The sequence below is a fragment of the Acipenser ruthenus genome, chromosome 3 (genome assembly GCF_902713425.1).
Source record: "Acipenser ruthenus chromosome 3, fAciRut3.2 maternal haplotype, whole genome shotgun sequence".
Taxonomy (NCBI): Eukaryota; Metazoa; Chordata; class Actinopteri; order Acipenseriformes; family Acipenseridae; genus Acipenser; species Acipenser ruthenus.
This window is the reverse complement of record NC_081191.1, coordinates 7,933,498-7,960,253: the sequence shown is the minus strand read 5'-3', so window position 1 is coordinate 7,960,253 and position 26,756 is coordinate 7,933,498. Positions and strand designations below refer to the sequence as shown.

At 40.2% G+C, this 26,756-nt stretch overlaps 1 protein-coding gene across 1 annotated transcript in view; it reads left to right on the top strand.

Moving 5' to 3' along the window:
• Positions 1 to 280: 280 nt before the first annotated feature.
• abcb5 (ATP-binding cassette, sub-family B (MDR/TAP), member 5) overlaps positions 281 to 26,756 on the top strand; it is a 55,252-nt gene continuing 28,776 nt past the window's right edge. Inside the window, exons 1-10 of the mRNA XM_059011719.1 lie at positions 281 to 434; positions 14,292 to 14,368; positions 21,344 to 21,434; positions 22,013 to 22,067; positions 22,403 to 22,553; positions 22,717 to 22,786; positions 23,071 to 23,262; positions 23,904 to 24,075; positions 24,236 to 24,360; positions 25,042 to 25,219. Coding sequence (XP_058867702.1) covers positions 14,320 to 14,368; positions 21,344 to 21,434; positions 22,013 to 22,067; positions 22,403 to 22,553; positions 22,717 to 22,786; positions 23,071 to 23,262; positions 23,904 to 24,075; positions 24,236 to 24,360; positions 25,042 to 25,219 — 1,083 coding nt within the window. The 5' untranslated portion in view covers positions 281 to 434; positions 14,292 to 14,319. The remainder of the gene's footprint in view (positions 435 to 14,291; positions 14,369 to 21,343; positions 21,435 to 22,012; positions 22,068 to 22,402; positions 22,554 to 22,716; positions 22,787 to 23,070; positions 23,263 to 23,903; positions 24,076 to 24,235; positions 24,361 to 25,041; positions 25,220 to 26,756) is intronic.

The window sequence follows — 26,756 nt, the reverse complement described above, 5'->3', positions numbered from 1 at the left end:
TAGAGACGAATAGTCTCCCTGGGGTTTAAAGGGACAGTGCAACAGTAAACATGATAGAAATCACACAATAAAACCCAATCTTATTACATTGCACATCCGTCACAACAGGGCCCCAGATATCATATCCTGTTAGACCTCAAATATTTCAGAGTTCAGTTTGTTGTAAATTAAAGTAAGATTATAGGCAATTAGCATTGCGCTTTTTGAGGATACAAAAGAATGTGTTGTGTTATACAATACCTGTAATCCGATACTTCGTTTTGGGTTAGGTTACAGGTATGACTTCTGGAAACCATCATGACATTAGTCCAACAACTAGCAAATGAGCATACTCAGCTCACAACTGCATGAGATGTGAAACGAAGGTTTGTCAAATTGAAAGACAGATTACCCTTGTTTAATTTGAATTATCTTAACCACTGTCATTATTTGTGGTGAGTATTTTATTTTTTATTATTTGTATTTTTAAAGTTAGCTATTAGGCATTTTCTAATACAAATTTAGCATTCAGCATGAATTGCCAAATAACTGATGAAATAGTATGTATGCAGTATAGCTGAATTACTAACGCTACAAACCATAGACGACGATAGCATAGTTTTAATTTAATAAGGGCAGCAGTGTGGAGTAGAGGGCAGCAGTAGTGGTTAGGGCTCTGGACTCTTGACCGGAGGGTTGTTGGTTCAATCCCAGGTGGGGGACACTGCTGCTGTACCCTTGAGCAAGGTACTTTACCTAGATTGCTCCAGTAAAAACCCCACTGTATAAATTGGAAATTGTATGTAAAGAATAATGTAATTGTATGTATACTGCAGTATCATGTATTTTAGGAACACATTCCAAAAGTAGTTTTGAAAACCTCGTTTATACAGTTTTTTAAAATGATTGTATTGAATTGTTTATTTTAAAGGTATGTTAATAAATAAGTCAACTTGCAACGATAATTTAGCCTTGGTCACTTTAAAAAAGACGTATGCAGTATTCTGAAGTATTTCCAAAAATGATTATTACTTTTTTTTAAATTTACATATATATATATATATATATATATATATATATATATATATATATATATATATATATATATATATATATATATATATATAATCATATGTTAAGGACGAAACCCGGTGGTCTGGCGAGTCTAGTTTTGCAAGGGCTGAGGTTACCACTTTTTTTGGCACTTGTCCGCGTCCAATCGGTTTTCACACGTGGATATCTCGGGTGAGACTAGTTTCGTCCAACGCTTCAAAATCGATGCTGGGCGAATCGGGTTCGCCCATCATGCCATTATGTTGGGCGAGTCTAGTTTTGCATTTCTACACTCTCGCCTGCCAGCTTTCAAGTGCGTGCCAAGGTACCTGCCTCGCCTCCGCTTCTGACAACAATGTAGTGACGGTGTTCTGGGTTTCCAGCGGCTGTGCAGAAAAGGCAGGACACCAGGGCTGGTTTGAATAGAGGTTAATACCACTCGATTTATTAGCTCTCTCTCCCAAAAAGTTTAATGTCAAAAGGGCTCGCTCCTACATATGCGCAGGCAAACTCACCACACACAGGTGGGTAAAACAATCAATAACTAAATTACTCGATTTCCCAATAAGGCATTACAAGGGGGACTGAGTGGGGAAGAGATTATTTATTACACCTTGTCCCTCAGGCTGTGACAGGCGCTTGTGAATTGGACTGCCTCTTTAATGCAGCTTGTTTCCTCTTTGTTTGGTTTTTCATGTTCTGGCAGGGCTGGGAATTGTTTGCAGAGATGCTCTATTTTTGGGAAGAAGGCTTCCCTTAATGGATATTTATATTTATATTTATTTATTTCTCTCTCTCTCTCTCTCTCTCTCTCTCTCTCTCTCTCTCTCTCTCTCTCTATGGAGAGAGAGAGAAAATATATTATAAAAATACAAAATAAATAATATAAAAATACAAAATAATAATACGGTGGCTACAAATAATACATTTCCTCTCCTCCCAAGTTGTGCTCCTTATGCAGTGTCCCTGCGTGCCCCTGTGGTTGTGGCAGGCAGCTACGTATTGGGCAGCCAGGGGGGGCTGTATGTCCCTCCCCCAGGAGTACAGCCAGTTTTTCTGGGTCAGGATCTGCCTCTGCCTTGTATCTCTGACAGCAGAGAGATACTCTGCTAGGGTATAGTTTCTTTTTAGGGCCCGATAACAATCAAGTTTATTTGGGGATTTTGTTTCTATGTCCCAATGTTTCAGATAGGAGTTTTTGGTTTGTTTTATAATTTGGTTTACTCTGATTGGGGGCTGATAAGCAGTGTTGACCTGAAGCTGGTTTGTGTTAGCATTAGTGGGGGTCAGTACAGGGAGCTTCAAGGCCAGCAGACTTAGGGGACTCTTTTCAGGGCTGTGCTCTTGGGTTTGGAGGGCCTTATATTGGATTGAGTCTGACTCACTTTTCTTTAGATGCATCCAAAATTTGAGTGCTCTTTTCTTAATATTTGTAAGTGTTGGGTAGCGGCCTAATTCTGCCCTGCATGCGTGATTTGGTGTTTTTATTTGCACCTGTCGTATGTTTTTGTAGAGTTCAGCATGCAGGGTTTCGATTGGGTGTTTGTCCCATTTAGTGTATTTTGACAGGTATATTCATTTTTATAGAATCTTCTTTTGATGGCATAAAAAGCACTTCTGGCTTTTTCATTTAGTGCATTTACTGCCGTGTTAAAGCTCCCTGACGCTCTCTCTCTCTCTCTCTCTCTCTCTCTCAATTTCAATTCAATTCAATTTTCAATTCAATGGTGCTTTATTGGCATGACTTACAATAGCAGGTGTTGCCAAAGCAATTATACAATACATACATGTATATATACAATGCATCATGAATACATATATATATATATATATATATATATATATATATATATATATATATATATATATATATATATATAAACAAACTGATTTATAAAGTACAGTAAAAAAAAAAAAAACATCATTACTAACAATAAACATGTATCAGGACAAAAAGTATTTACATAATATATACATGCCTACATACACAACAACATACATACTGTATATACATAAGTGTGTGTGTCTCTGTGCAGAGCTCTCGTTGTGTGTCCCTCAGTCTGTGACATGCAGACACATACTGGGCTGCTAGTTGGGCTGTACTTCCCTCCTCTCCCAGGAGGATTGGGACTTTTTCAGGGTTGGTCATGTTTGGGAAATTTGGGAGGGAATTTGCAATTTTTTTAAAATAAGTTTGTCTATTTTCTCAGTATTTCTTACATTGAAGAAGGAAGTGCATCTCTGTCTCGACCTCTCCTGTCTCACAGTGACCACAGAGCCTTTCTTCTTTAGGAAGCCAGGTCTGCCGGTGACAGCCTTTCTCAATGGCCAGGCTGTGGTCACTGAGCCTGTACTTGGTCAGGATCTGTCTCTGCTTTGTGTCTCTGACAGTGGAGAGATACTCTGCCAGAATGTAATCTCTTTTTAGGGCCCGATAACAATCCAGTTTATTTTGAGATTTTGTTTCTGTGTCCCAGTGTTTCAGATAGCAGTTTTTGGTTAGTTTTATAATTTGGTTGACTCTGATTGGGGGCTGGTAAGCAGTGCTGACCTGAAGCTGGTTTGTTTTAGTATTATTAGTTGGTTTCAGTGCAGTGAGCTTCAGGGTCAGCTGGCTTAGAGGACTCTTTTCAGGGCTGAGCTCTTGGGTTTGCATGGCCTCATACTGGAGGGAGTCTGATTCACTTTTCTTTAGGTGCATCCAAAACTTTAGTGCTCTTTTCTTTATATTTTTGAGTGTTGGGTAACGGCCTAATTCTGCCCTGCATGCATGATTTGGTGTTTTTCTTTGCACCTGTAGGATGTTTTTGTAGAGTTCAGCATGCAGGGTTTCGATTGGGTGTTTGTCCCATTTAGTGTAGTCCTGTTGACTGAGTGGACCCCATATCTCACTACCCTACAGCGCAATGGGCTGGATAACACTGTCAATTAATTTTAGCCATATTCTGATAGGAATATTTATTTTATAGAATCTTCTTTTGATGGCATAGAAAGCTCTTCTGGCTTTTTCCTTTAGTGCATTCACTGCTAGGTTAAAGCTCCCTGACGCACTGATAGTCAGGCCCAGGTAAGTGTAGTCTGAGGTGTGTTCTAGTGTAGTGTTGTTTAGGGTGAAGTGGTATCTGTTTCCCTGAGTTCTGGCCTTTTTTTGAAAAATCATTATTTTGGTCTTTTTAAAGTTTACTGCCAGGGCCCAGGTCTGACAGTACTGCTCCAGCAGTGCCAGGTTCCGCTGCAGCCCCTGCTCTGTGGGCGACAGCAGGACCAGGGCATCTGCATAGAGCAGGAACTTGACTTCTGTGTCGTGTAGAGTAAGGCCAGGGTCTGCAGACTGCTCCAACATCGTAGCCAACTCGTTAATATAAATATTGAACAGTGTTGGACTCAGACTGCAGCCCTGCCTCACCCCCCGCCCCTGAGTGAAGAAATCAGTTCTTTTGTTGCCAATTTTGACTGCACAATTGTTTTCTGTCTACATTGATTTTATTATATCATAGATTTTACCCCCTTCACCACTTTGAAGAATTCTGTAATATAAACCTTCATGCCAAATAGAATCAAATGCTTTCTTAAAGTCAATGAAGCAGGCGAAAATTTTGCCTTTATTTTTTTGGTGTACGAGTTTGTTTATTAGGGTGTGTAGGGTGTAAATATGATCTGTTGTGCTTTGGTAGGAATCCAATTTGACTCTTACTCAGGACATTGTGTTCGGAAAGGAAGACCAGTATCCGGACGTTAATGATACTGCAGAATACTTTCCCCAGGTTACTGCTCACACAGATGCCTCGGTAGTTGTTGGGATCGAATTTGTCTCCACTCTTGTGAATTGGGGATATAAGCCCTTGGTTCCAGATGTCAGGGAAGTAACCAGTACTTAGTACCATGTTGAACAATTTAAGCATTGCCTCCTTTAATTTAGGGCTGCTGTGTTTGAGCATCTCAGTGCTGATGCTTTCAGGGCCGCAGTCTTTTCTGGTTTTCAGTGCCTGCAGCTTCTTAGTTAATTCTTGTAGGGTGGTTGGAACATCAGTTGTGTTTTGGTTATCTTTAATTGATTGTTCAAGTAATTTCAGTTTTTCTCTAGTTTCATTTTGTTTATCTGTTAGATCTTTTTGTTGAATATCTTTATAAAGGTTTTCAAAATAATTTTTCCAAACTGTTCCATTTTGTATCGTCAATTCTTGTTGTTTTGTTGGGTTTAAATTGTTCCACATTTCCCAGAACTGATTTTGGTCAACAGATTTTTCAATGTCTGTGAGGGTTTTGTTTGTGTGTTTTTGTTTTTTCTGTTTGAGGGTGTGTTTGTAGTGTTTTAGAGTCTCACAGTACCTCAGACGTAAGTCTGTGTTTTGTGGTTGATGGTGTTTTTGATTAGATAATTTTCTTAGATTTGTTCGTATTGATTTACATTCATCATGAAACCATGACTGTGTGTTTTTGTTTCCGATTTTCTTTTTGGTCTTTTTAATATTTGCCATTATGGCTGCTTTTTCAAATATCTGATTGATGTCATTAACAGACAGATTTAGTCCTGTCATATTAGGTTGGTACAGAGTGTTGAGGAAAGTGTTAATGGTGTTAGATATTTCAGTGGAACTGATTGCTTTGATATGTTCCTCAGTGCTGTTTGGAGCCCATCTGTATGTTTGATTCAAATTGTACAGCTTACTGGGCTGTGTCTGTGTGTTGCTTGCCTGACTTCCTCTTTTCAGGAACACAGTGATTTGATTGTGGTCCGACAGGGGAGTTTGTTGCCTGACAGTGAATGCACTTAGAAAGGAGGGGTCCATGTCAGTGATGGCATAGTCGACTACACTAGTCCCAAGAGCTGAGCAATACGTGAACCTCCCTAAAGAGTCCCCTCTGATCCTGCCATTAACGATGTACAGACCTAGGGCTTGACAGAGATGCACTAATTCTCTCCCATTTTTGTTCACGGCACGGTCAGGGTTGTTTCTGTGGTTTGTGGTGGGTGTGAGGTACAGAGGGGTCTGTCCAAATACATGGCTGTTTCCCTGGGTGTTTATACAGTCAGGCTCTGAGCCTGTCCTGGCATTGAAATCCCCACAGAGCAGCACATTCCCCTGGGCTTGGAAATGGCCTGATCTCTGTGTGGAGGGTGTTAAAATACTCTTCGTTGTAATAGGGGGATTCAGAAGGGGGGGGGTTGTATGCTGCACACAGGTATATGTCATTTTGACATTGGGCTATTCCCTTGTTAATTTTGAGCCATGTGTGTGTTTGGCCCTGTTTGACTGGGCTGATGTAGCTGGCCAGCTCCTCTCTGTACCACACTATAATCCCCCCTGAGTCCCTGCCGCGCCGGACTGTGCTCAGTTTAATAGAGGGCACTATCGCCTCCCTGTAGCCTGAGGGGCAGTGTGTGAGCGCGTCTGCATGGCACCATGTCTCCAACAGAACTATCATATCTACATCTTTTGTATTTTTAATAAATTCAGGGTCTGTGCTCTTCTGCCCAAAAGCAGAGGAATACAGGCCCTGAATGTTCCAACAGCTAACAGTAAATGAACTCATGTAATCCAACCAATATTATTATTAATGAAATAAAATGTCTAACAATAACACAAGCTTTTATCATTTTAAGTGTCCTTTAAACAGTAAAGTACAAATATAGTAATTATTTTAGTAGTACTAATAAATATATATATATATATTTATTTATTTTTACTTTATTTATTTATTTGTAGTTATTTACATGTAGAATTTTTTTTCCCTACCCTCTCTCTCTCTCTCTCTCCCTTCTCTCTCTCTCTCTCTCTCTCTCTCTCTCTCTCTCTCTCTCTCTCTCTCTCGTGTGTAGCGAGTTTGTCTGCACGTAAGGAGGAGCAAGGCTATTTGACTTTTAACTTTTTGGAAGAGAGAGTTAATAAAAAGAGTGGTATTAACCGCTATAAAAACCAGCCCTGGTCTTTTCTGCATCGCCACTGGAAACCCAGCACACAGTCGCTACATTGTTGTCAGAAATGGAGGCGAGGCAAGTACCGTGGCACGTTCTTGGAAGCTGGCAGAGGACAGTGTAGAAATGCAAAACTAGACACGCCCAAATAATTGGCATAGGCAAAGCTAGATTGGGCCAGCATCGATGTTGAAGCTTTGGACGAAACTAGGCTCGCCCAAATTAATGGCATGGGTGAACCAGATTCACCCCGCATCGATGTTGAAGCATTGGGCGAAACTAGACTTGCCCAAATTAATGGCATGGGCAAACCAGAACACTGTTGAAAAAACGGGTTTCGAACAGTTGTCCTTTTCACGTTCTGGGCCAATCTAGATTCGCCTGATTGGACGCAGACGAGTGCAAGTGGTAACTTCAGGATTCGCCCAGAAGCCCTTTGCGAAACTAGATTGGCCCGGGCAAAACTAAACTCGGCAGGCTACCGGGTTTCACCCTTAACATATATATATATATATATATATATATATATATATATATATATATATATATATATATATATGAGAAAAGGTTTTTAAAAAATGTACACAAAAAAAGTTTAAAAGATTAAACAATCTTTTATTTTCAGGACGTTTCAGGCAAAAGCGCTTCTTCAGCTGTTTAAAAAGAAAAGTAAACACAGTGCAGTAAACTTGTTCTTATTCAAGAATTGTAATTATACAAAAAATTCTGTGGATGGTGTCATGATTATTAGAATAGAATGTTCATTCCCAGAGGTTCCAAAGTTCCCAGTTTGAAGATAATCTCTGGTTCCTTTTGTTTCCGAGCAACATTTGTTCCATAGCACTGATTGGTCACACAGACTGTGAAGTCTTCAGCAGTGTGATCATCACTGTTGAAGTGATGGGCTACTGGAAATGCAGTGGTGTTAATGTGTGCGTACCTAAATTCAACGGTACTGTTGAGCGTTGACTCAACAAAAATGTCACTATTGTCACAACACTTCCGGGTATTTAGGAACGCTTCGTTGCATTCCTAAACTAAACGGTAAAATTTAAAATGAACAACTCTGCATATCGGCCTGCAGCTTCTAAAAAGAATCTTACAAAATCTTAAATACAAGTTTGTATTAAATATGCTGCATTACTTTGTAATATATATATATATATATATATATTAGCTCAAAGAGCCAGCTGCCCAACGTTTAGATATGTTGTACATATCTTTCTCAAGGGAGCCTGTGTTTGAATCAAAACATTGGAGGTATTTATAGGTTTTTGACGGCATGACAACTACGTGTTATTGTTTACATTCAAATCCATGATTTATTCTTACATGATGTAATGGTGTTCTATATATTGTGACATCATTTTTACTTCTATCTTTGAATCTGTATTAATTCTAATTAACACTACTTTATATAAACTTATATTTTTATTATATCATGCAATGCTGGCTCTGAGGATCAGTCTAGATTTGGCCTCCCCAGAGCATCAGCATGCACAACTTTTGAATGAATTTTGTTTATTTATTTAAATGTTATATATTTATTGAAGTTAATTAGTTCATTCTTTTCTGTTGAGTCCCGCTGGCATAATCGTGTTCAGTCTATTTATCCATTTACTTTCTTTTATTCTTCTATATGTCGCATTGTCTAATTTGAGCTGTTCTAATACTACAAACTTTACATCATTTATGTCATGTCCCTGACGAGTGAAGTGCTGTACTATTGGTTCATTCATTTTTTTATTTCTAATTAATGAAAGGTGGTTCTGAATTCTTTTATATAAAGTAGTTCCAGTCTCTCCCACATATTTGATTTCATCACATTTTTCACAGGCTATTCCATAAACAACATTGCTATTTTTACAGTAGGTATTAGTTTTTAGTGGATATGTGTTGTTCTTATGTTTAATTATATTTTTACTTTTGTCTATGTATTTACACACTTTACATCTACTAGTGCACATGTTCGTAGAACCTATTTTGTCAATTATTCTTTTATGTTTACTGTGAACTAAAATATCACCTAAATTAGCTTCTCTTTTGAATGCTACAACTGGGGCCTTAAGAAATACTTTTTTTAAATTTTTCTGAATTATGTAGAATCCACAAGTGTTTCCAAACTATTTTAGAAATATTGGGCAAAAGTTTAGAGTAAGTCATTATTAATGGGACTCTTATAGATAGATAGATAGATAGATAGATAGATAGATGTTGTAGTTACATTGTCATATTTGCTGTGTTTTATTTGTTATACAATAATACATAAATAAAATAAATAATGATATGTGTGTGTGTGTATTAACAATTACCGTTTTTACTGCGGATTGCGGTATCAGTATCTACATTTAAATCCCATTCATAATTTTTGTGGGTGTCGCCATCTTTCTGTTGATCAGCTCACCAGCTCTGAGAGTCGGTGAGTTCGTTGAGTCAGTGTTGAGCTAACACTGTGCGTCACTAGCTCTCAACAGTGAGTTTAGGAACAATTTTGAGAGTTGTTGCTTCTCAGTGTTGAATTTAGGAACGCAGCCAATGTGAATGCTTCTTAAGTGTTCTACAAACCGGTCTGCTAAACGCCTTTTAGTTTCACCAATATGCAGTAGACTATTGCTTTAGAGGTACATGAAAAATGTTCATGGGTGTTGAATGAAGATTTAATGCCTCTAATCTCTGTTTCAGAATGACTGTACAGGTATTACATCATGGTCTATTACATGGATATTTGCCTTTTAAAGGTCCCCCAGAAGGACGAATAGCACTGTGTACCACATATTCTCTTATATTCTTGTCTCTTCTATATGACATCAAGGGGGGAGTCTTGAAAATAGGCGCTGTAGATGGGTCTTGTTGTAGAATTGTAAAGTTTCTTTGCACAATTGTCTGTATTGTCTTATGAGTAGGATATAGTTTAGTTTTAACAGAAATCAAACCAATATTCAGAGGTAAAATAAAAAGTTTAATAAAGAAGTGTTTAAAAAAGAAAGAAAAATAAACTTGCTTGCTTGCTGATAAACAAAAGTGCAGGGAGAGAAAGAAAAAACTAAAAAGGTGTTTTATATAAAAATAAAATAACTAAATCAAAATATTTTTAAATTAAAAGGTGCACTACTACTTCAGACAAAACAAATTATAAACAGATTTGAAAAATAAAAAGTTTAAATAACTGTTTTAATTGTTTTTCAATTGATTTCTGAGGAGCTCAGAAAAGTGTGGCCTCTCGGTAGTAGTAACTCCAATCGGTTGGATGATGAAAGACTAGTAATTCATAGTCACAGTAATTTCACAATGGTAGCATGGTAGTACTCAAAGGTTACTCGTTGATTTTATTTTTATTTTTCAGCACTATGCCTCGAACGTGTTGGTGTTATTGGAATTAAAAAACTGTTGCTAAAAGATCATTAAAAATTGTTAAAACGTTTGAGTGTGTTTTTGAGTGAACATATATTGGAGTGGTATATGGGGGTAAGAAGCCCTCATGGGGACCTTTTGCCCCCACGTGTGGATAAAAGGCCCCTTTCTCAGAAATGTTATTTATTTTTTTGGGGGGGGCATTTATGATATTACTAGAGACTCCTGCTTATACTCAACTGTGGAAGTTGCATATAAGTTTATTTATAATATAAAAGGGGAGAAATGTACATTAGTTTATATCACACATATGGAATTTTCCTTTACCCAACCCTACCCTACTGGTTTTACTTCATTCTTTCATGTGTGTTTAGGCTTTTCTCACTGCCCTGTGATCCAACTAGATTCCAACTAGGTTGTAGTTAAGCAAGGTGTCTAAAATATGTTATTATCAGTGGTGTAGTCCTAAATCTGAAATTACCGGAATGCCAATAAAATATACATTTAACATATTTTATTTCTTAATTGAGCTTGAGGAGGTAGGCCCCTAATGCATGTGTCTTGCATGCTACTTTTATATGCTACTCCCCCAGTCAGTTTTCCAGCCAAATTTGTTGAGTACTGTCTTTGGTGGTTTGGGTATTTTTTATTATGCATGTTTTTTTCATTTCCTTTTGATTATGAGGTCATCACCAGCACAGAACTTTAGTCACCATGGTGCCTTGTATAGTACATCACCTCACCCCCATTTTTTAAATTTTTTTCTGGAGCGAAATTATGCGCCAATCACAGAACCAGTTTTGCGAGGCACAAAATAACAATTTTAAAAAGCAAACCTTAACTCCTCGCACATCACTCCAGGACTTACTCACCCAATCACTGAAGTGAAATGCAGGCGCTTTCTGAGGTACGACAACAATGGAAACCACCCAGCGAACATACAAGGTTCCGTCCACATCTATATAATGATTATATTCAAAAGAACAATTGTGATAGCAGCATCACTAGTTTTAATACATGTATAAAAACAAATTTCATATGCTTAAACACAAAATTATTAAGCGTGACAGGCTTGCAATGCGCAAAATGTTTTCATTACATGCATTTAGCTAAGGGCTCTATCCTCAGTAACATTGCAGGATCTCGCAAATTGTCGGCCACTCCCGCCAAATTTCACTATGCATACATTATATTTATGCACAGCACAAAACGGATTGTGGCACGCATAAAGAAGTTTTGAATATGACACATTTTGCGCATTCGCACATAACGGCCATTTCCAACGCGCATAACCCTCTGTGCGGTGCGCAAACCTTTCGAATCTCTGGGCCATAGTCTTGTTCTCTGCTGCGTACTAAACCTGAGGATCCCCAACTCCTTTGTTCTTTGCAACTGGAACTAACTTAATCTGCAGCTGGGGATGATCCCCAGGAAAGCACTGTAACAGCTAGTGTGCAATTTAGTACCCTTGATGCATACTAACTCTGAATGTTCCTTGCGATTGACCCATTGGCATTTCTTTCTTTCTTTATCTTGATATTTATTTATTTTTCACTACCATATAAATGCTGCCATTTGATACTGTATGAAACAAAAATAAACACTCAACAGTTCTTGTTCAATTGTATATTAGTGAAGATTATTTTGGAAATAAAGGTTGTCATGCTTTCATATATTTTTACTTTCAAATTAATAATAAAAATAATATGATTTCCATTACACGAGAGTAGATGTTAAAACGTCATGCTGATTTGAACTCGGCTCTCGCCAAGATAAGCACCAACTAAGACGTAGCTTTACATTAAACTAATGTGATCCATAGGTGTCTCCATCCATTTGCGCTATATATATATATATATATATATATATATATATATATATATAGTATGTGTTTGGCTAATCGGATCATTTAAAATGTTAGTGTAATAAATTATCCAATTAAAAGTCGCCTTACTTCTGCCATTCTTATTCTTGATTATTTTAAAAGCGTATTTAATTTCTGAAATTGAGAAGATGTTATCCCGAAGGTGATTGGCTGCTCTTGTAACTACGCTGTATGACTGTAAAATGACCAGCCCCTACCTAGGTACTACTGTAAAATGACCAGCCCCTACCTAGGTACTACTGTAAAATGACCAGAGCCTACATAGAAAATGCATAGTTAATTTACATTTATTTAGAACGCATAGTTTTTTATGTATGTAAAATGCTGGATTGTAGAGGTATAAAATAATTAGGCATAGGATGATTGCTGTCCTTACCAGTAAGTCAATATGGGGAAAAAGTAAAGAACTACTGTATCTGAAGACCTTAGGCAGAAAATTATTTATTGTCATAAAGCTGGAGAAGGATACAAGAAGATTTCCAAGCATTTGAGTATCCAAATTTCCACTATTGCTTCTGTTATCAAGAAGTACAAGACTCATGGTACTGTCACAATGCTCACTCGGTCTGGAAGAAAGAAGGTTATTTCACCAAGAACAAGTGGAAGAATTGTGAGGAAGGTTAATAACAATACGAGATTGACTGCCAAAGATATTCAAAGTGAATTGGCTGCAAGTGGTACTGGTGTTTCCATTTCAACCATAGGTCGAGTATTGCATGGTGAAGGTCTCAATGGTCGCAGGCCAAGGAAAAAGCATCTTAGGAAAACGTCACAAGGACAGTCACTTAAAGTTTGCAAAACAGAATTTAAATGATGGATATGAGATCTGGTCAAAGGTTTTGTGGAGTGATGAAACAGAAATTTAGCTATTTGGTCACGCTGATAGTCGTTACATTTGGAGAAAGTCTGGTGAGGTGTAAAAAGAAAAGAACACCATACCTACTGTCAAGCATGGAGGTGGTAATATCCTTCTATGGGGCTGTTTTTCCTCTAATGGCACAGGAAATTTAGTTCCAATACATGGTAAAATAGCATACCACAAGATATTGTCCAATCATCTGAAACCCTCCGCTACAAAACGTGGGTTAAAGCGCAACTGGATGCTCCAACATGACAACGATCCAAAGCACACATCAAAATCTACTTCAGAATGGTTAATGAAGAATAAAATCAAGGTTCTGGAATGGCCAAGTTAAAGTTCAGATCTAAGTCTGATTGAGAATCTTTGGTATGAGTTGAAGAAGGCTGCGCACAAGAGAAGTCCTTGGAATTTGAATGAATTGGAACAATTTTGCGTTGAAGAATGGTCAAAAATTACTAAAGAATCATGCCAAAAGTTAATTGTCAAATATTCTAATCATTTAAAAGAGGTTATTATTGCAAAAGGTGCCTAAACTAGCTATTAATTTCATTTTCCTTGTCAGGGTATGAATACTTTTGAATAGCATTTTTGGAGTTTTGCAAAAAAATTGCTTTAATAAATAATTGTAATCTATTTCTTGTAACTTTTTTTCCTCATCCACAAAAGCAAAACTTTTGCTACAAAAGATTGTTCCTATAATTATTTGTTTTCGAGAAATTTCTAGAAATTATACATTTCCATTGGGGCATGTAAACTTTTGGCTACAACTGTATAATAGCTGCTGGACTTAATGGTAAACTAACAAAACCACTGACCCATTAACCTCAGTGGATGTTAAATAATGCACTTGCTAATGCTTTTGTGCTTTACTGCCTGGGACTGAAGCTTTTTTATGTCTGTGATCTATATTGCGTCATTGTCTGTTCTACATTCTGACAGATGTTTGGATGTAAATTAAAATTATCACTAACAACAGTGAGATTTAATTATTATCACTCACATGTGATTTCTGTCGTATATTTAAAATACAGGTTTAATAATAAACTAGACTTGTTACACAGTATTAACAGAATACTTATCATGAATGTTCATCAAGTTCTGTGGCTATTTCACTTATGGGAGTGTCCTAAACGTGTTAGTCATCCTCATTCATGGAATAACTACAGTACTCCATGAACGTTCGTGGTGTAGCCCTGGCAACATAGTAATCGGTAGCTTTGTAATTAGCTATTATAACCCTTTAGGTGGTCTGGAAGAGCCTGGGGAGTCAAAATGAAAGAAGACTTTCCCGTTTATGAAACACCCAAAGGAACTGATAATGGTAAGTTGTATTGTATATAAATGTGTATTATTACAATGAATCCAATTTTGTATTGCCAGCTGTTGCAAATGTGCATCTAAATTCTGGTTACTTACCAAAACATAGAATATGTTTTTGTTTTTTGTTTTTTTCATTTGTTATATGTGTTTAATTGTGTGTAAAATGTGCTTCATTCCTAACCCACCAGGTGACTTCAAACAATGTTTTCAGGCAAATGTTTGGGCAATTTGTTTATGGAACAAGGGATTTTTACCATGTGAACAGCTCAAGCCACAACATTTGTGATTTTAGCTACTTTGTCTAAATTGCTTGAAGAGAGTTCATTTGAAAAGTTGCTATCAAAAGTTTGCCTTATGTTGCCTGGTCTTTACAGTGTAAATATAAGCCATATTATAATTTGATTTATTATCTAAATAATGATCACCCTGCGCTGGCTATTAAATGTAAATAACACATTAGTTGTATAGTTGCATTTCTGTTTAACAGTAATACAAACAAACACACACACTTTTTAGAGCAGGCTTCCACTAACATTTTGTGAGTTTTAATGATTGTGATGGGCCTGTGCAGAACAACAGCATTGTGAGCACCATGTTATGTATGTATGTGTTTATCAGTATATATTAGGTCTGTCACTCGATAAAAAATTTGATTGGCTAATTTATGGGCATTAGTTGATTAATGGTAGATTAATCCGTACACATTTTAAATAAAGGTAACAATCTTATAGCGGCTGTCCTGCATAGTAATACTAAAATATCGATAGAATCTGAAAAAAAAGGCCAGTGAAAATGTGGTATTTTTAAAAGCATTTGTATTATTATTTGTATTTTAGTAAATGTAACACATTTTCACAGAACAACCGTTCTTTTGGGCCACTGTCAGTCACATACCTGAAAACACAAGACAGCTGTGTTTCCATCGTTGGTTGTTAAATCTACCATTACAGCTACGTACTTGGCTTCCTGTATTGCTTTTAGTCGTTTTGAATCTTGTTAGAGGTACCCGCGAATACTGTGGCTATTGACAAGTGATTGCTTAACATGCTTTCATAGTCAGAAATCAGAGAATTACCTCTATTTGAGGAGTCATGTCCTCTTAATGCCAGTTACTGCTTCCCAAGGTAAACAACATAATCAAGTGTTTACCCAGCCCCTCACAGGCAATTTCCACCTGGGGGGCTATGCCCTTAAATAAATCACAATATCTTCCAAAGTGTAGACAGCACAGGCATGGTTCAGGGCTTGAATTCAAGGTAACCCCTTGGGCATCAGGACTAAAACCTTAGGTGTGATAAAAGTCTTACTCAGTACCACACTGGAAGGAGATATCCAGAAAAAATACATAAAAAAACAACAAACGCTTTTCATTTTTTTATTTTCTATAGTCATTGTTTCAACTTGTAGCATATGAAAAGAGCCAGATTTTTTTTCCAGTGCTTCACCAACATGTCTACTATACTGGGTAAAAATTTGGAACTGTTTGAACAAAGGGATCAAATTCTACAGGAGTTTTTACAAGGGTCCCCAAACCTCTCCAAACCTCTCCAAAAATGAGGTGAACATTGATTATTGGATAAAAGTGTCTGCTAAATGTCTACAGTAATAATACCAATAATAATGAGATTGTAGAGAACTTGGCTGCTCTCAAATCAAGCTGCCAGACTAAAAACACTTCAGTTCCTTTCGTCTTTACTTTGATTGACATGTGGCAAACAAAGGAACTGAGTGAGTGATTGTTGGGGCAGGCAGACAGCTTATCTTGAAAGGCTAAGAAAACCTACACTGTATCTAGGTGAGTAACATGACTCCTTGTAATCATGGAATTATAAAAAAAAAGTTTGCTAAACACGCCCATGCTTCAGACATTGAATCAGCGAACACGCCCATGCTTCAGACATTGAATCAGCGCTCTCCAACCCAGAAAGTTGGATCATTTTCGCTGTTACTTTCACTCCTCCAAAACTTCAGAAAGACTGAATCGACTTCGTTTGGGATGCTTTGGAACACTGCTCCACATTTTGTTCGATTTTACAAATTTTACAAATTGAAAAATGATCAGAAAATGTTAAGAAACTGTGAACGGTTGTGCGTACTGCTGCGCGCTTGCTTGCAATAGATGTGGCTATGTTTACTTCCCACATCGATTACTCTGTAATGGATTGGGCTACAAACAAAGCCGAGGTATGCTTGGACAGCTTGTGATCTCCCCTACAACGTGATCAGGGAGATTTCACCATCATCAGATAGTTGTAAGACCAGAGCAGCAAAACGCACAGCTAGTCGATCGCAGTTGTTTTTGGAGCCTGGGGTTCTAGCCACATTAACAAGGGGATATCTCAGCGGTGAAATGACGGATTCGAAAAATTCCTTTGCTGTTTGATGGTAGGAAAACAATGATTTTGATATTGAGTCAGCTTTTTTTTCTCTTTTGCTTTTGTAATAATATTACAAATGATTTATGAAATATAATGTGTAATTGCAGTACCGTGTTCCGCCCGCGGGACCAGAGGGCGTAAGAGTTCTTACTTGCTCATTGTGATGTATTGTATCCCTACGCTTGAACATCAATCTGGGTTTGTCCAAAAGTGTTACAGTGGCTCGCAAGTAACTTTGGGAGCCCTCATGTTTTTGTGCTGACTTCGATAGACATCCAAGATTTCTGTCTCACTGGACCCAGGCCAGGTGGGATAGCTGACCTTGGTTCCAGGAAGATGATGATTCCGTGTTGGTGTGGTCCTGGTGGGAGTTGAGGGTTGGGTAGTGACCACAGTACTGGGCCCAGCAGGTTCTGGTTGGGCAGAAGACTACCATTTGCCCAGGTGGCGTCAGCTGGATCCGGTAGAGCACCTCCCCAAAATTCTCTAGGACCCAGCAAGGTCCTACTCAGGTACTGTTGAGCTTGGGGGAGTGGCCTTTCTTCCATTTGAGGCTGTAGACCCAAACAGCTCTCCAGCGGTGAAGTGACAGCCCCGCTCCTGGAGGTCGTAATATCGCCCAAGGATGCCTGCCTCGCACCGCTCAGGGATGCCATGCCTGGATTGCCTGGGGCTGCCTGTTGCTCCGCATCGCCTGGGGCTGCCTGTTGCTCTGCATCTCCTGGGGCTGCCTGCTGCTCCACACCAGTTACAGGGTACGAGGGAGAAGTGGAGCTCACGCTGTCGTCTCCATGGCCAGGGGCTCCCATCCCGAGTTCACCTCTGGAGGGTCCGCTGCTGCTGCCGTCGCCTCCCGAGGGTCCGCTGCTGCTGCCGTCGCCTCCTGAGGGTCCGCTGCTGCTGCCGTCGCCTGGGGTCGTCGAGGGTCCTGCTTCGCCTGGGATCATCGAGGGTCCTGCTTCGCCTGCGGTCGTCGAGGGTCCTGCTTCGCCTGGAGTTGTCGAGGGTCCTGCTTCGCCTGGGGTCGCTACTAGTCCTGCCATGCGGCAGGAAATAATGTGGCTGGAGCCCCATGAAGGGGAGCTGCCGGCCATGAAGAAAGGGGGGGAGGTCAGGAGACCAGCTCCCCCAGCCGCATTTTCGCGGCAGGAAACACTGTGGCCAGAGCCCCACAGAGGGGAGCTGCTGGCCATGAAGAAGGGGGGGGGGAGGTCAGGAGACCAGCTCCCCCCGCAGCAGTTTCGCTGCTGGAAATTGGGTGGCCAGAGTCCCACGGAGGGGAACTGCTGGCCACTAAGAAGGGGGGGAGGGGGAGGTCAGGAGACCAGCTCCCCCAGCTGCACTTTCGCGGCAGGAGATAGTGTGGCGGGAGCCTCGGAAGAGGGTGCTGCTAGCCACAAAGAAGTGGGGGGCGGTGGACATTCCACCATGGCCGCCCCCAGAAACACCTTGCTTCCCCCTCTTTCGGGACTTTAAGACTGAGGGGGGAGGTGGCCGTTGGGGCCATGCGTGCGTTGCACAAGGGGGGGGATATGTAAGCCCTGATCATTAAATGTATTTGTTGATTTTTAGAACAGGGTTTCCCCCTCCGCCCCGTGTAGTGTTTTATTTTGTATTTATTTTGTATTATGATTTATTTATTTTAAATGTCTGGGGGTGTAGCGGCATGGTGCTGGTCTTCCTGATTCCCAGACGGTGGCACAACTCGCTGAAGACCCGCGTCTCAATGTTCCCCCCTGGTCCTAGTGCAGCTCCTGTGATACCACGAACCCGCAGAAGAAGCCTTCAAGGAGCGCCTCCACCACTGTCCCTGCCTCCTGATTGGGAATAGGGTATGCTTCAGGCTACTTTGTGAAGTAGTCCATTGTAACGAGGACATACCTGTTTCCCTGATCGGTGATGGGAAAGGGGCCTAGGACATCAACCCTATGGCTTTCGCTGGTCGACAAGTCACCAAATAACATGTTGGAGATCTGGGCCTCGTTCCTGTTGAGTCCGCCACTCTGCTGCTGGGAACTCTGCGACTTCTCCGTTAGCCATGCCTATGGCTTGGCACCCCTCCCCTCGCAACTCCAGGTCTTGGTACTCTCTCCGTTGACAATAGCTACAGTCTTCGGCCATACAAGGGCAGCAAGATAGGGCATCTGCGTTAGTATGCAGCTTCCCAGGTTGATGCTGGATCTGGAAGCCTTAGGCCTGCAACACCTGCAAATGTTTTTGAAGCTGACAAATGTTGATGAAGCTGACACCCTGGTATCCTTCAAGAAGCTGCTTGATGAGATTCTGAGATCAATAAGTTACTAACAACCAAACAAGCAAGATGGGCCGAATGGCCTCCTCTCGTTTGTAAACTTTCTTATGTTCTTATGTTCTATCCAGTGCGCCAGCTGGCCTTCCTGGAGAGTAGCATGGTCGACTGGACGATGAATCGCAGACCACACAAGTATGGGCAGAAGTGGCAAAACGCGGGATGAAGCCGCGGTAACACGAGACCAATCCTAGAATGCCCCAAAGCTGGCGTTGGTCCCTTGGTGTCGGCCAATCCTGGACTACGGTGACCTTGGAGGGGTCTGTCTAGATGCCCTCCCCTCCCACCCGATGTCCCAGAAGGTGACCTCATGCCACCTGCCCTCGAGGAGTCTCAGGTTGGAGAAGCGAGTGTTGTTCTCCACGAGGGGGTTTGGCTGGTTCCCCCGGGGGAAACAACATGAAGATCTCCCCCTCCCCCCTTAAAGCTGAGCTTACCCTGTTGGAGGTCCAAGGTGCCGTCAGTTTGCAGAAGGAAATCAAGATCCAGGATACAGGCATCCTGGACCGCTGCCACCCGCACCTCATGCCGTATGATGAGTTCCCCAATCTGGATCTCCATCTGGCCCTTCCCTTCCATGGGGGTCAGCTGTCCAGTCTCTGTTCGAAGCTGGACAGTTGTAGGTTCCCCTGGAGGCTGTCCACTCACTAAGGTGACGCAGGGCCAGACAGGGGACACCTTCCACACAGATGGGGATATGTAAGAAATCCCCTATTGCTCTACTTCCCACTATCACTGCAGGTCCTGGCTGGGGGTATTGAGATCTGGAGTCTGGGCTGGCCAGGTTCTCCCTTGGTTGACACATCTGCCACCGCAGCTTCATCTTCAGTCCATCCGGGTCACTGAGGCCGCCAAATCTGCAGGCGAGTGCCCCAGCTAGTGCTGTGTAGCTCCAAAAGCTCACAGGAGGGAGGTTAAGCAGCACCAGCTGGGAATCTCCCCTCAGCTCTCCTGTCAGACGGCCTGTCTTTTCTGCTTCACTCCAACCACCCAGCTGTGCCAGCACCTCTACTTGTGTCTGGAAAGCCTCCCAGCTCCCTGTACTGTCAAGGCTTGGCAGTTTGACCGCTGACATCATCCCCGCTCCTTGCCGTGGGCTTGAGTCCAGCTGCTCCCCGACCTCCTCATTGTCTCCCGTTGACGTCTCGCTTGCTCTCCCTCTCCGCGTTGCCGTCTGTATGCGGGGCCCTCTGCTGATATAGCGATTCCACTCGGGCAACGGTGGCCCTGTGACACCTACTTTTTCACCTTCCCTCTTCTCATCACCAATGTCGCATGCAGGGTAATGGAAATAATGCTCTTTTAGATTTAGCAGTATGTTAGCAGGGTGCAATTTGACGGGGGCGGTGTCCTGGCTCTGCTTTTTCAGTTTTCATCCCTAGCAGGGAAAATAGGTTTTGTACTGACGATGACTTTTTGCTGGAAAATGTAATTTATGGCGATGATATTCAAACATTTTGCATATAGTATGGCAATTCTGTGTAATTATGTACAGTACACCATCAGTAGTTAGTTAGGCAAATGTTGTTTGTAGCATAATAATAATAATAATAATAATAATAATAATAATAATAAAACATGTTAACGACAATCCAAAAGTTAGCATATTAGTGGTGTATCAATGTGATGTATCTTTACAATTGGCTTTCCTACTGTTTTCTAGTTTGTGTATTTTATCCCCATCTGGAAATTTGACAAATAGCACCCTGTGACGTGGTCTTGAAATCTAAATAATATATTAATGTTGTAAACAATGCGCTTTTAAACATACGCTGGTAGTGTATAACAGTTACAGGTGCTCGGGAGGAATGACTCGAATGAGAACATAGTGAGTATAACTCTTTTTAATGCCTTATTGGTGTACACGTTGGCCCGCTCTAATAGCATACCAGACTGAACTCATCACTACCTAACTAGCTCTGCCCAGGCAAACCCCAAGCATGCCTAACTAATCCTTCCCTTATCCCACCCACTTGGGAGTCAACCACCTATCACAGCCAAAATAAAACCTGCAAAAAACCCACATTGGACCCTCACCTATCAATCAATACCCTGTAACGTGCTTTAGGTCTGCTTTCTCTATAACCGCTATGGGGGTGATAGCAGTTTACACTATGATGGGCTATGCATTTAACAGCCAAACTGGGGTCAAATGTTAAGAAGATATGAAAAGTGTTGTCAGTCAGAATACAACAATAAGATTCTACTGCTGCAGCCCCTGCATTTATTTATGCCTCCCCATTTTTTTGGCCACCAGCCGCCACTGGTATTTTTATGTTTACTTCAACAGATATCATTGAAGATGGATATGAGAACCCTGCTTTCCATGAGGATGAAAAATCTGAGGACGATTCCAAATCAAACAAAAGGGATAAGAAAAAGTAAGAAATCTCACAACAACCTAACGCTTTTGGTAAATAACAAGTCATCAGACACAGACCAGCACCGATATCATTATATTTATATATAAAAAAAAAAAAAAAAAAAAAAACACTGGTCTTCAGTGCCCCCTAGTGTCAGTTTTCTGTTATTGTGGTGATGTTGCAGTACATCTATCTGAATGCTTCCATACATTGCAGTGAAAGGGGGCATGGGTTTGTTCTGTTGACTGATATTTGGGAGGGAAGAGATTACACGTTATTGCTTAATAATTAAATGTACATGTTATCATTTTAGAGAGGAATATAAGATATTTGAATCTGATTGATCAAAGTGTTTACACCAAAATGCATTAGCACCAGTTTGTGTTAGGAAAATAAAACTGTCAACGTTACAAGATGTACATAAATAACAATAATAACACTAAACATTAATAACTGGAGTATTTTTTTTCTCCTTAGATTAACCATTTTAACTAGATTTTGCATTGCAGAAAACATTTAATAAATGTAGCCTTTTTATACTAGTAACAAAAAATGACTATACTTTCATAGTGCTATTAACCTTCTGTTTACAATAGGAAGAAATCTGAAAAGAAGGGAGAGTCCACTAAAATGGTTGGATTTTTGGAGTTGGTAAATATACATGTATTTATCTATCTATCTATCTGTCTATCTATCTATATATATATATATATATATATATATATATATATATATATATATATATATATATATATATATATAAATTATCTTTTAAAAAATATATTTTATGGAGACATAATCTTCACATTACACCTGTATAAAAGAACAAAAAGTAATTTGTTTCAATAGTCTATCAAATGTATTTTAACTTTAGTAAAGTTAGAACAAGAACGTGGGGAAGAACTATTGTATTTACTGTACAGGACCACATTTTATGGGAATTTAACATTACATTGGATGATACATTTGTTTCTTTTCTAACATAGTTCCGCTTTGCTACTGGCTGGGAAATAATAATGATGACCGTGGGTTTGATATGTGCAGCAGGACATGGAGTTGCACTACCAATTATGGTGATTGTGTTTGGTCAGATGACTGACAGCTTTGTCAGTAGTGGCTTAAAACAAAACATATCTGGTAAGATTTGTTTGTCTTGCGACTTTTGCCTTTCCAGACAGTAAATACTCAATAGTTATAGAGGCTTAACTCATGACTTATTTAATGTCTTTTTTTATTAATATACTACATAATATTGAAATTATTTTTTGCAAAATTATTTTAATAATTTCTGTTCAAACAGCTACACAGATGAATAGCAGTTCCAAATGTGCCGCTGGATTGGGGGTTGACATTGAATCTGAAATGACAAAGTAACGAAAAGCTTTTATTCTTCTTCTTCTTCTTCTTATTATTATTATTATTATTATTATTACATATGAGACAGGTCCCATATTGTAGAGGTTATCAGAATGTTGGGGTATATGAAGCATCTGTCTACAAGTGTGAATACTAAGGTTTATTTTGCACACAAAAAAAATAGGTTTTAGAGTTTTTCACTAAGCATTATAGTTTGTCCAACACCACAGTCTGCTAAGTTCATCAACTTGGTGCATACAATGGCCCATTCATTGACACTGTTTTTTATTTTCTACAGATATGCTTACTACTATGTTGGTATTGGGGCGGCTGTACTGGTAGTTGCAGCGATTCAGGTGACAATGTTCCTTTTGAGTGCTACAAGACAGACAAAAAGGATACGTGAAAAATTCTTTCATGCAATACTTCATCAGGAAATGGGCTGGTTTGATACTCATCAGATTGGAACATTAAACCAAAGATTAACAGAGTAAGTGTTGTAGTGGCTATCAACACCAATGGCATTCTTAGAATGAACAAATAGAGTGAGGGACAGGTGACTGGTGGTGCAGGACAGGTGACCTGGGAACTAGACCCAGCGACCAGAGGTCCTGACATGATGGGAGCCAGGGTCGAGGTAACCGACTCACAGGCGCCAGACTGTTGCACAGGTGTGGTGGAGGTGCTCCTCAACTCCTCCTCCTCTTTCATTCCCATATACGTCGGCGGCAACTCGTCCCCTTCTGGCTCTGGAGACGACAGCGACTCCTCCCCTTCTGGCTCTGGAGATGGCAGCGGCTCCTCCCTCTCTGGCACTGGAGATGACAATGGCTCCTCCCCCTTTGGCACTGGAGACGACAGCTGCTCCTCCCTCTCTGGCACTGGAGATGGCAGCGGCTCCTCTGCCTCTGGCATTGGAGACGGTAGCGGCTCCTCACCATCTGCTATCTGCTGCTCTCTGACTTTATCGCTTTCTCTTTCTCTTTCCACTCCACACGCACACTTTCCTACACACTCATATTTCAGTAACATTATCCTAACAAAATGAGTGAATGAATAAATATCCTATGCCAAATGCCGGAATGACAGTAACACCTTTCACTTACACTTTGTTTTTGTTTCTCACCACAGTGATATTAACACAATCAATGAAGGACTTGGAGATCGAATCTGTATATTTGTGCAGTTCTTTTGCACATTTGTTTCAGGATTTGTAATTGGATTTGTATACGGATGGAAACTTACATTGGTAATTTTGTCGGTCAGCCCCCTATTAGCAGCATCAGCAGCCGTCTTGTCAAAGGTCAGGACAACTATTTTTCAAGATTTCTTCTCATAATATTGACAGTCTTACAATGTTTTCTTATTTAACGTATATCAACAACCCATTTGTTTAAACAACTTCTATTTATATAACACTGTTGTTGACCAAATATAATGTATTGGTATTATTTGTTTTCTAGATTCTGGCTTACATAACAAGTAAAGAACTGTCTGCTTATTCAAAGGCTGGAGCAGTTGCAGAAGAGGTTCTGGTGTCTATAAGGACTGTGGTTGCTTTTAATGGACAGAAGAAAGCTTTGGAAAAGTAATGCTGGGCTTTAGCTTTCACCTCTCAGGACTGCAGACATGTCAAGAGGGAACCACTAACTTTCTTCTAAATGAAATGCATTTTTCTAAATGCCCATAGAGTTTAAATGCCTGATGCATTTCTCTTGCTTTTTTTGTTTACAGACATTTAACACAGATAACACATGTCCCCACATTTAACACAGTCCATACCATTTATTAAGAAGATGTTATCATTATTCCTGTACTGTAGTATGTAATCAAATGCAATACATCTTCTCCTCGTCCACAAACAACATGCACTGATAAATCTGTCTGTGCCTTCTTCAGTAGTCTTGTAAAATTGCGCAGTGGGGAGGACCGTGTGTCAGTACTACATGAGGCTTGGAATTTGATAGAATTCCAGTGTTCTAGAAACACTCTAGAAGCACTGATAATAACTACCAAAAAATCTAATACATGGAGGTGATGCTTATTACCAATTTATCTGCATTTTTTTCTTGACTTGTAACAGTTTAATTTTAGTTAGAGAGGTTGAAAGTTGTATTTATGTATTTTTATTATTATTATTTTTAGCTATAGAAATATATTTTGTACTTCAGTATTTTATAAAATACTTATATAACCATTTAAATTAAATGACAGGTACAACTAACTAGCAAATTTATATATATATATATATATACTTTTTTTTTGGTAGATATGAAACCAACCTACAAGAGGCTAAAGAGCTTGGTGTGAAAAAGGTTATCACTACAAATATATCTTTGGGACTTGCCCAATTTATTATATTTGGATCCTATGCTCTGGCCTTTTGGTATGGAACAAAGCTAGCTGTTGATGACCCACAAAACTACACAATTGGAAACGTGCTGACTGTAAGTTAAATGCATGTTTACCCTTTTTTTCCTAAAGGGATTATCCTGTTTCCACCATGAAAATATTGTATTTATAGATTATATTTTGTATTACGCTATTACCAACTTTTATTTTAGCCTATATTATTATGATCAAATATTTACTATCACTTTAGTGAGTCAACATAAAAGCCAAATGAATAAAGCTAGGTGCTATTGGATAATAATGACTCTTTAACCACTTCACAACAACAGAAGTCAGAAGTCCTCCTTGCATTTCTTGATAAACAGATCCATCAATGGACGGTGTTGGAATAAGCAGATTCTGTTCATATAAAATGAGTGGTACAAAAGTGCAGTTCCCTTTCAATTCGAAGATGACCACCAACCAATACTTTTGGGATATGCCTGCCACAGGTCCGGTATTTACTGAGCATTTTCTATCAGAGCTGCCGATAGACCCCATACCCCTCCATGGAGTGACGTCCTCGGTCCCGACTGTCGAGATAATAAATAGTCACTCCACGGAGATCTTGTTCTCTTTTGCTTCTCACAACAAGGTAAAAAGGTAGGTACATGTAAACTAACCTTTTCCAGTTGTTAGATTGTCTCTTAAAAAATAGTCCTTCTTTATGAGTTTCTGGAGTTCCCTTGCAATTTATTGCTGGAAGTCGGCTTGCCACTTCCCTGGAATCAGAACTCGGCAGCTGAAGCCTGAGCAAAACACTGCGCAACGGAGCTCTGTTTTAAAAATATATACTTTCAACAGCCTACATCACCTACCGACCTGTAGTCTGCTTCTATTAACCTTGCAGATCGCTGCCTGTGTTTTTCTATTTTTCCCCTGCCTTGGCAGCTTTGAAAGATTAGAGAGAGAGACGTATCCTCCAGCGAGACCCGGCTCTGCTGTGCCCGCTGTTGAGTGGAGTACTCTGGGCTACCTCGGCACGCACACTGTGCATGGCCTAGTCTGAGGTTGTTGCGCATCATCGCCCAGCAGAACCACCCCAGGCAGCCTCCAAGACAGGCTCCACCCCAGCCTTAGCAGCCCCAGCAGGGGCCCTGGAGGCTTACGGCCTCAGACCCATCCCTTTTCACAACACCAGCTACAGTACTAGCGCAATTGCACCTCAGACTCGTGGGTGCTCACCACCGTGCACACCGGTTATACACTGCAATTCCAATCAGGACCTCATCACTTTCGAGGGATCATGACTACATCCGTGAGCAACCCTCTCCAGGTCTTGGCCCTCAGACAAGAAGTAGAAACATTACTTCTCAGACAAGCCATCCGCCTCGTAGAGCACACCTCTCAAGAAGAGGGGTTATACTCGAGTTTCTGGTGTCAGAAATGGACGGCGGCCTTCGCCCCATCCTAGAACTGAGACACCTCAACGGGTTCTTGAGGTAGAGGAGGTTCCAGATGGTCACACATCGCCACATCCTCCAGTCTGTCTGGCCAGACGACTAGTTTACAACAGTGGACCTAAAGGACACGTATTTTCATTTCCCTATTCGTCCAACGCAATATCTCCGCTTTGCCTTTCAGGGGAGCTTC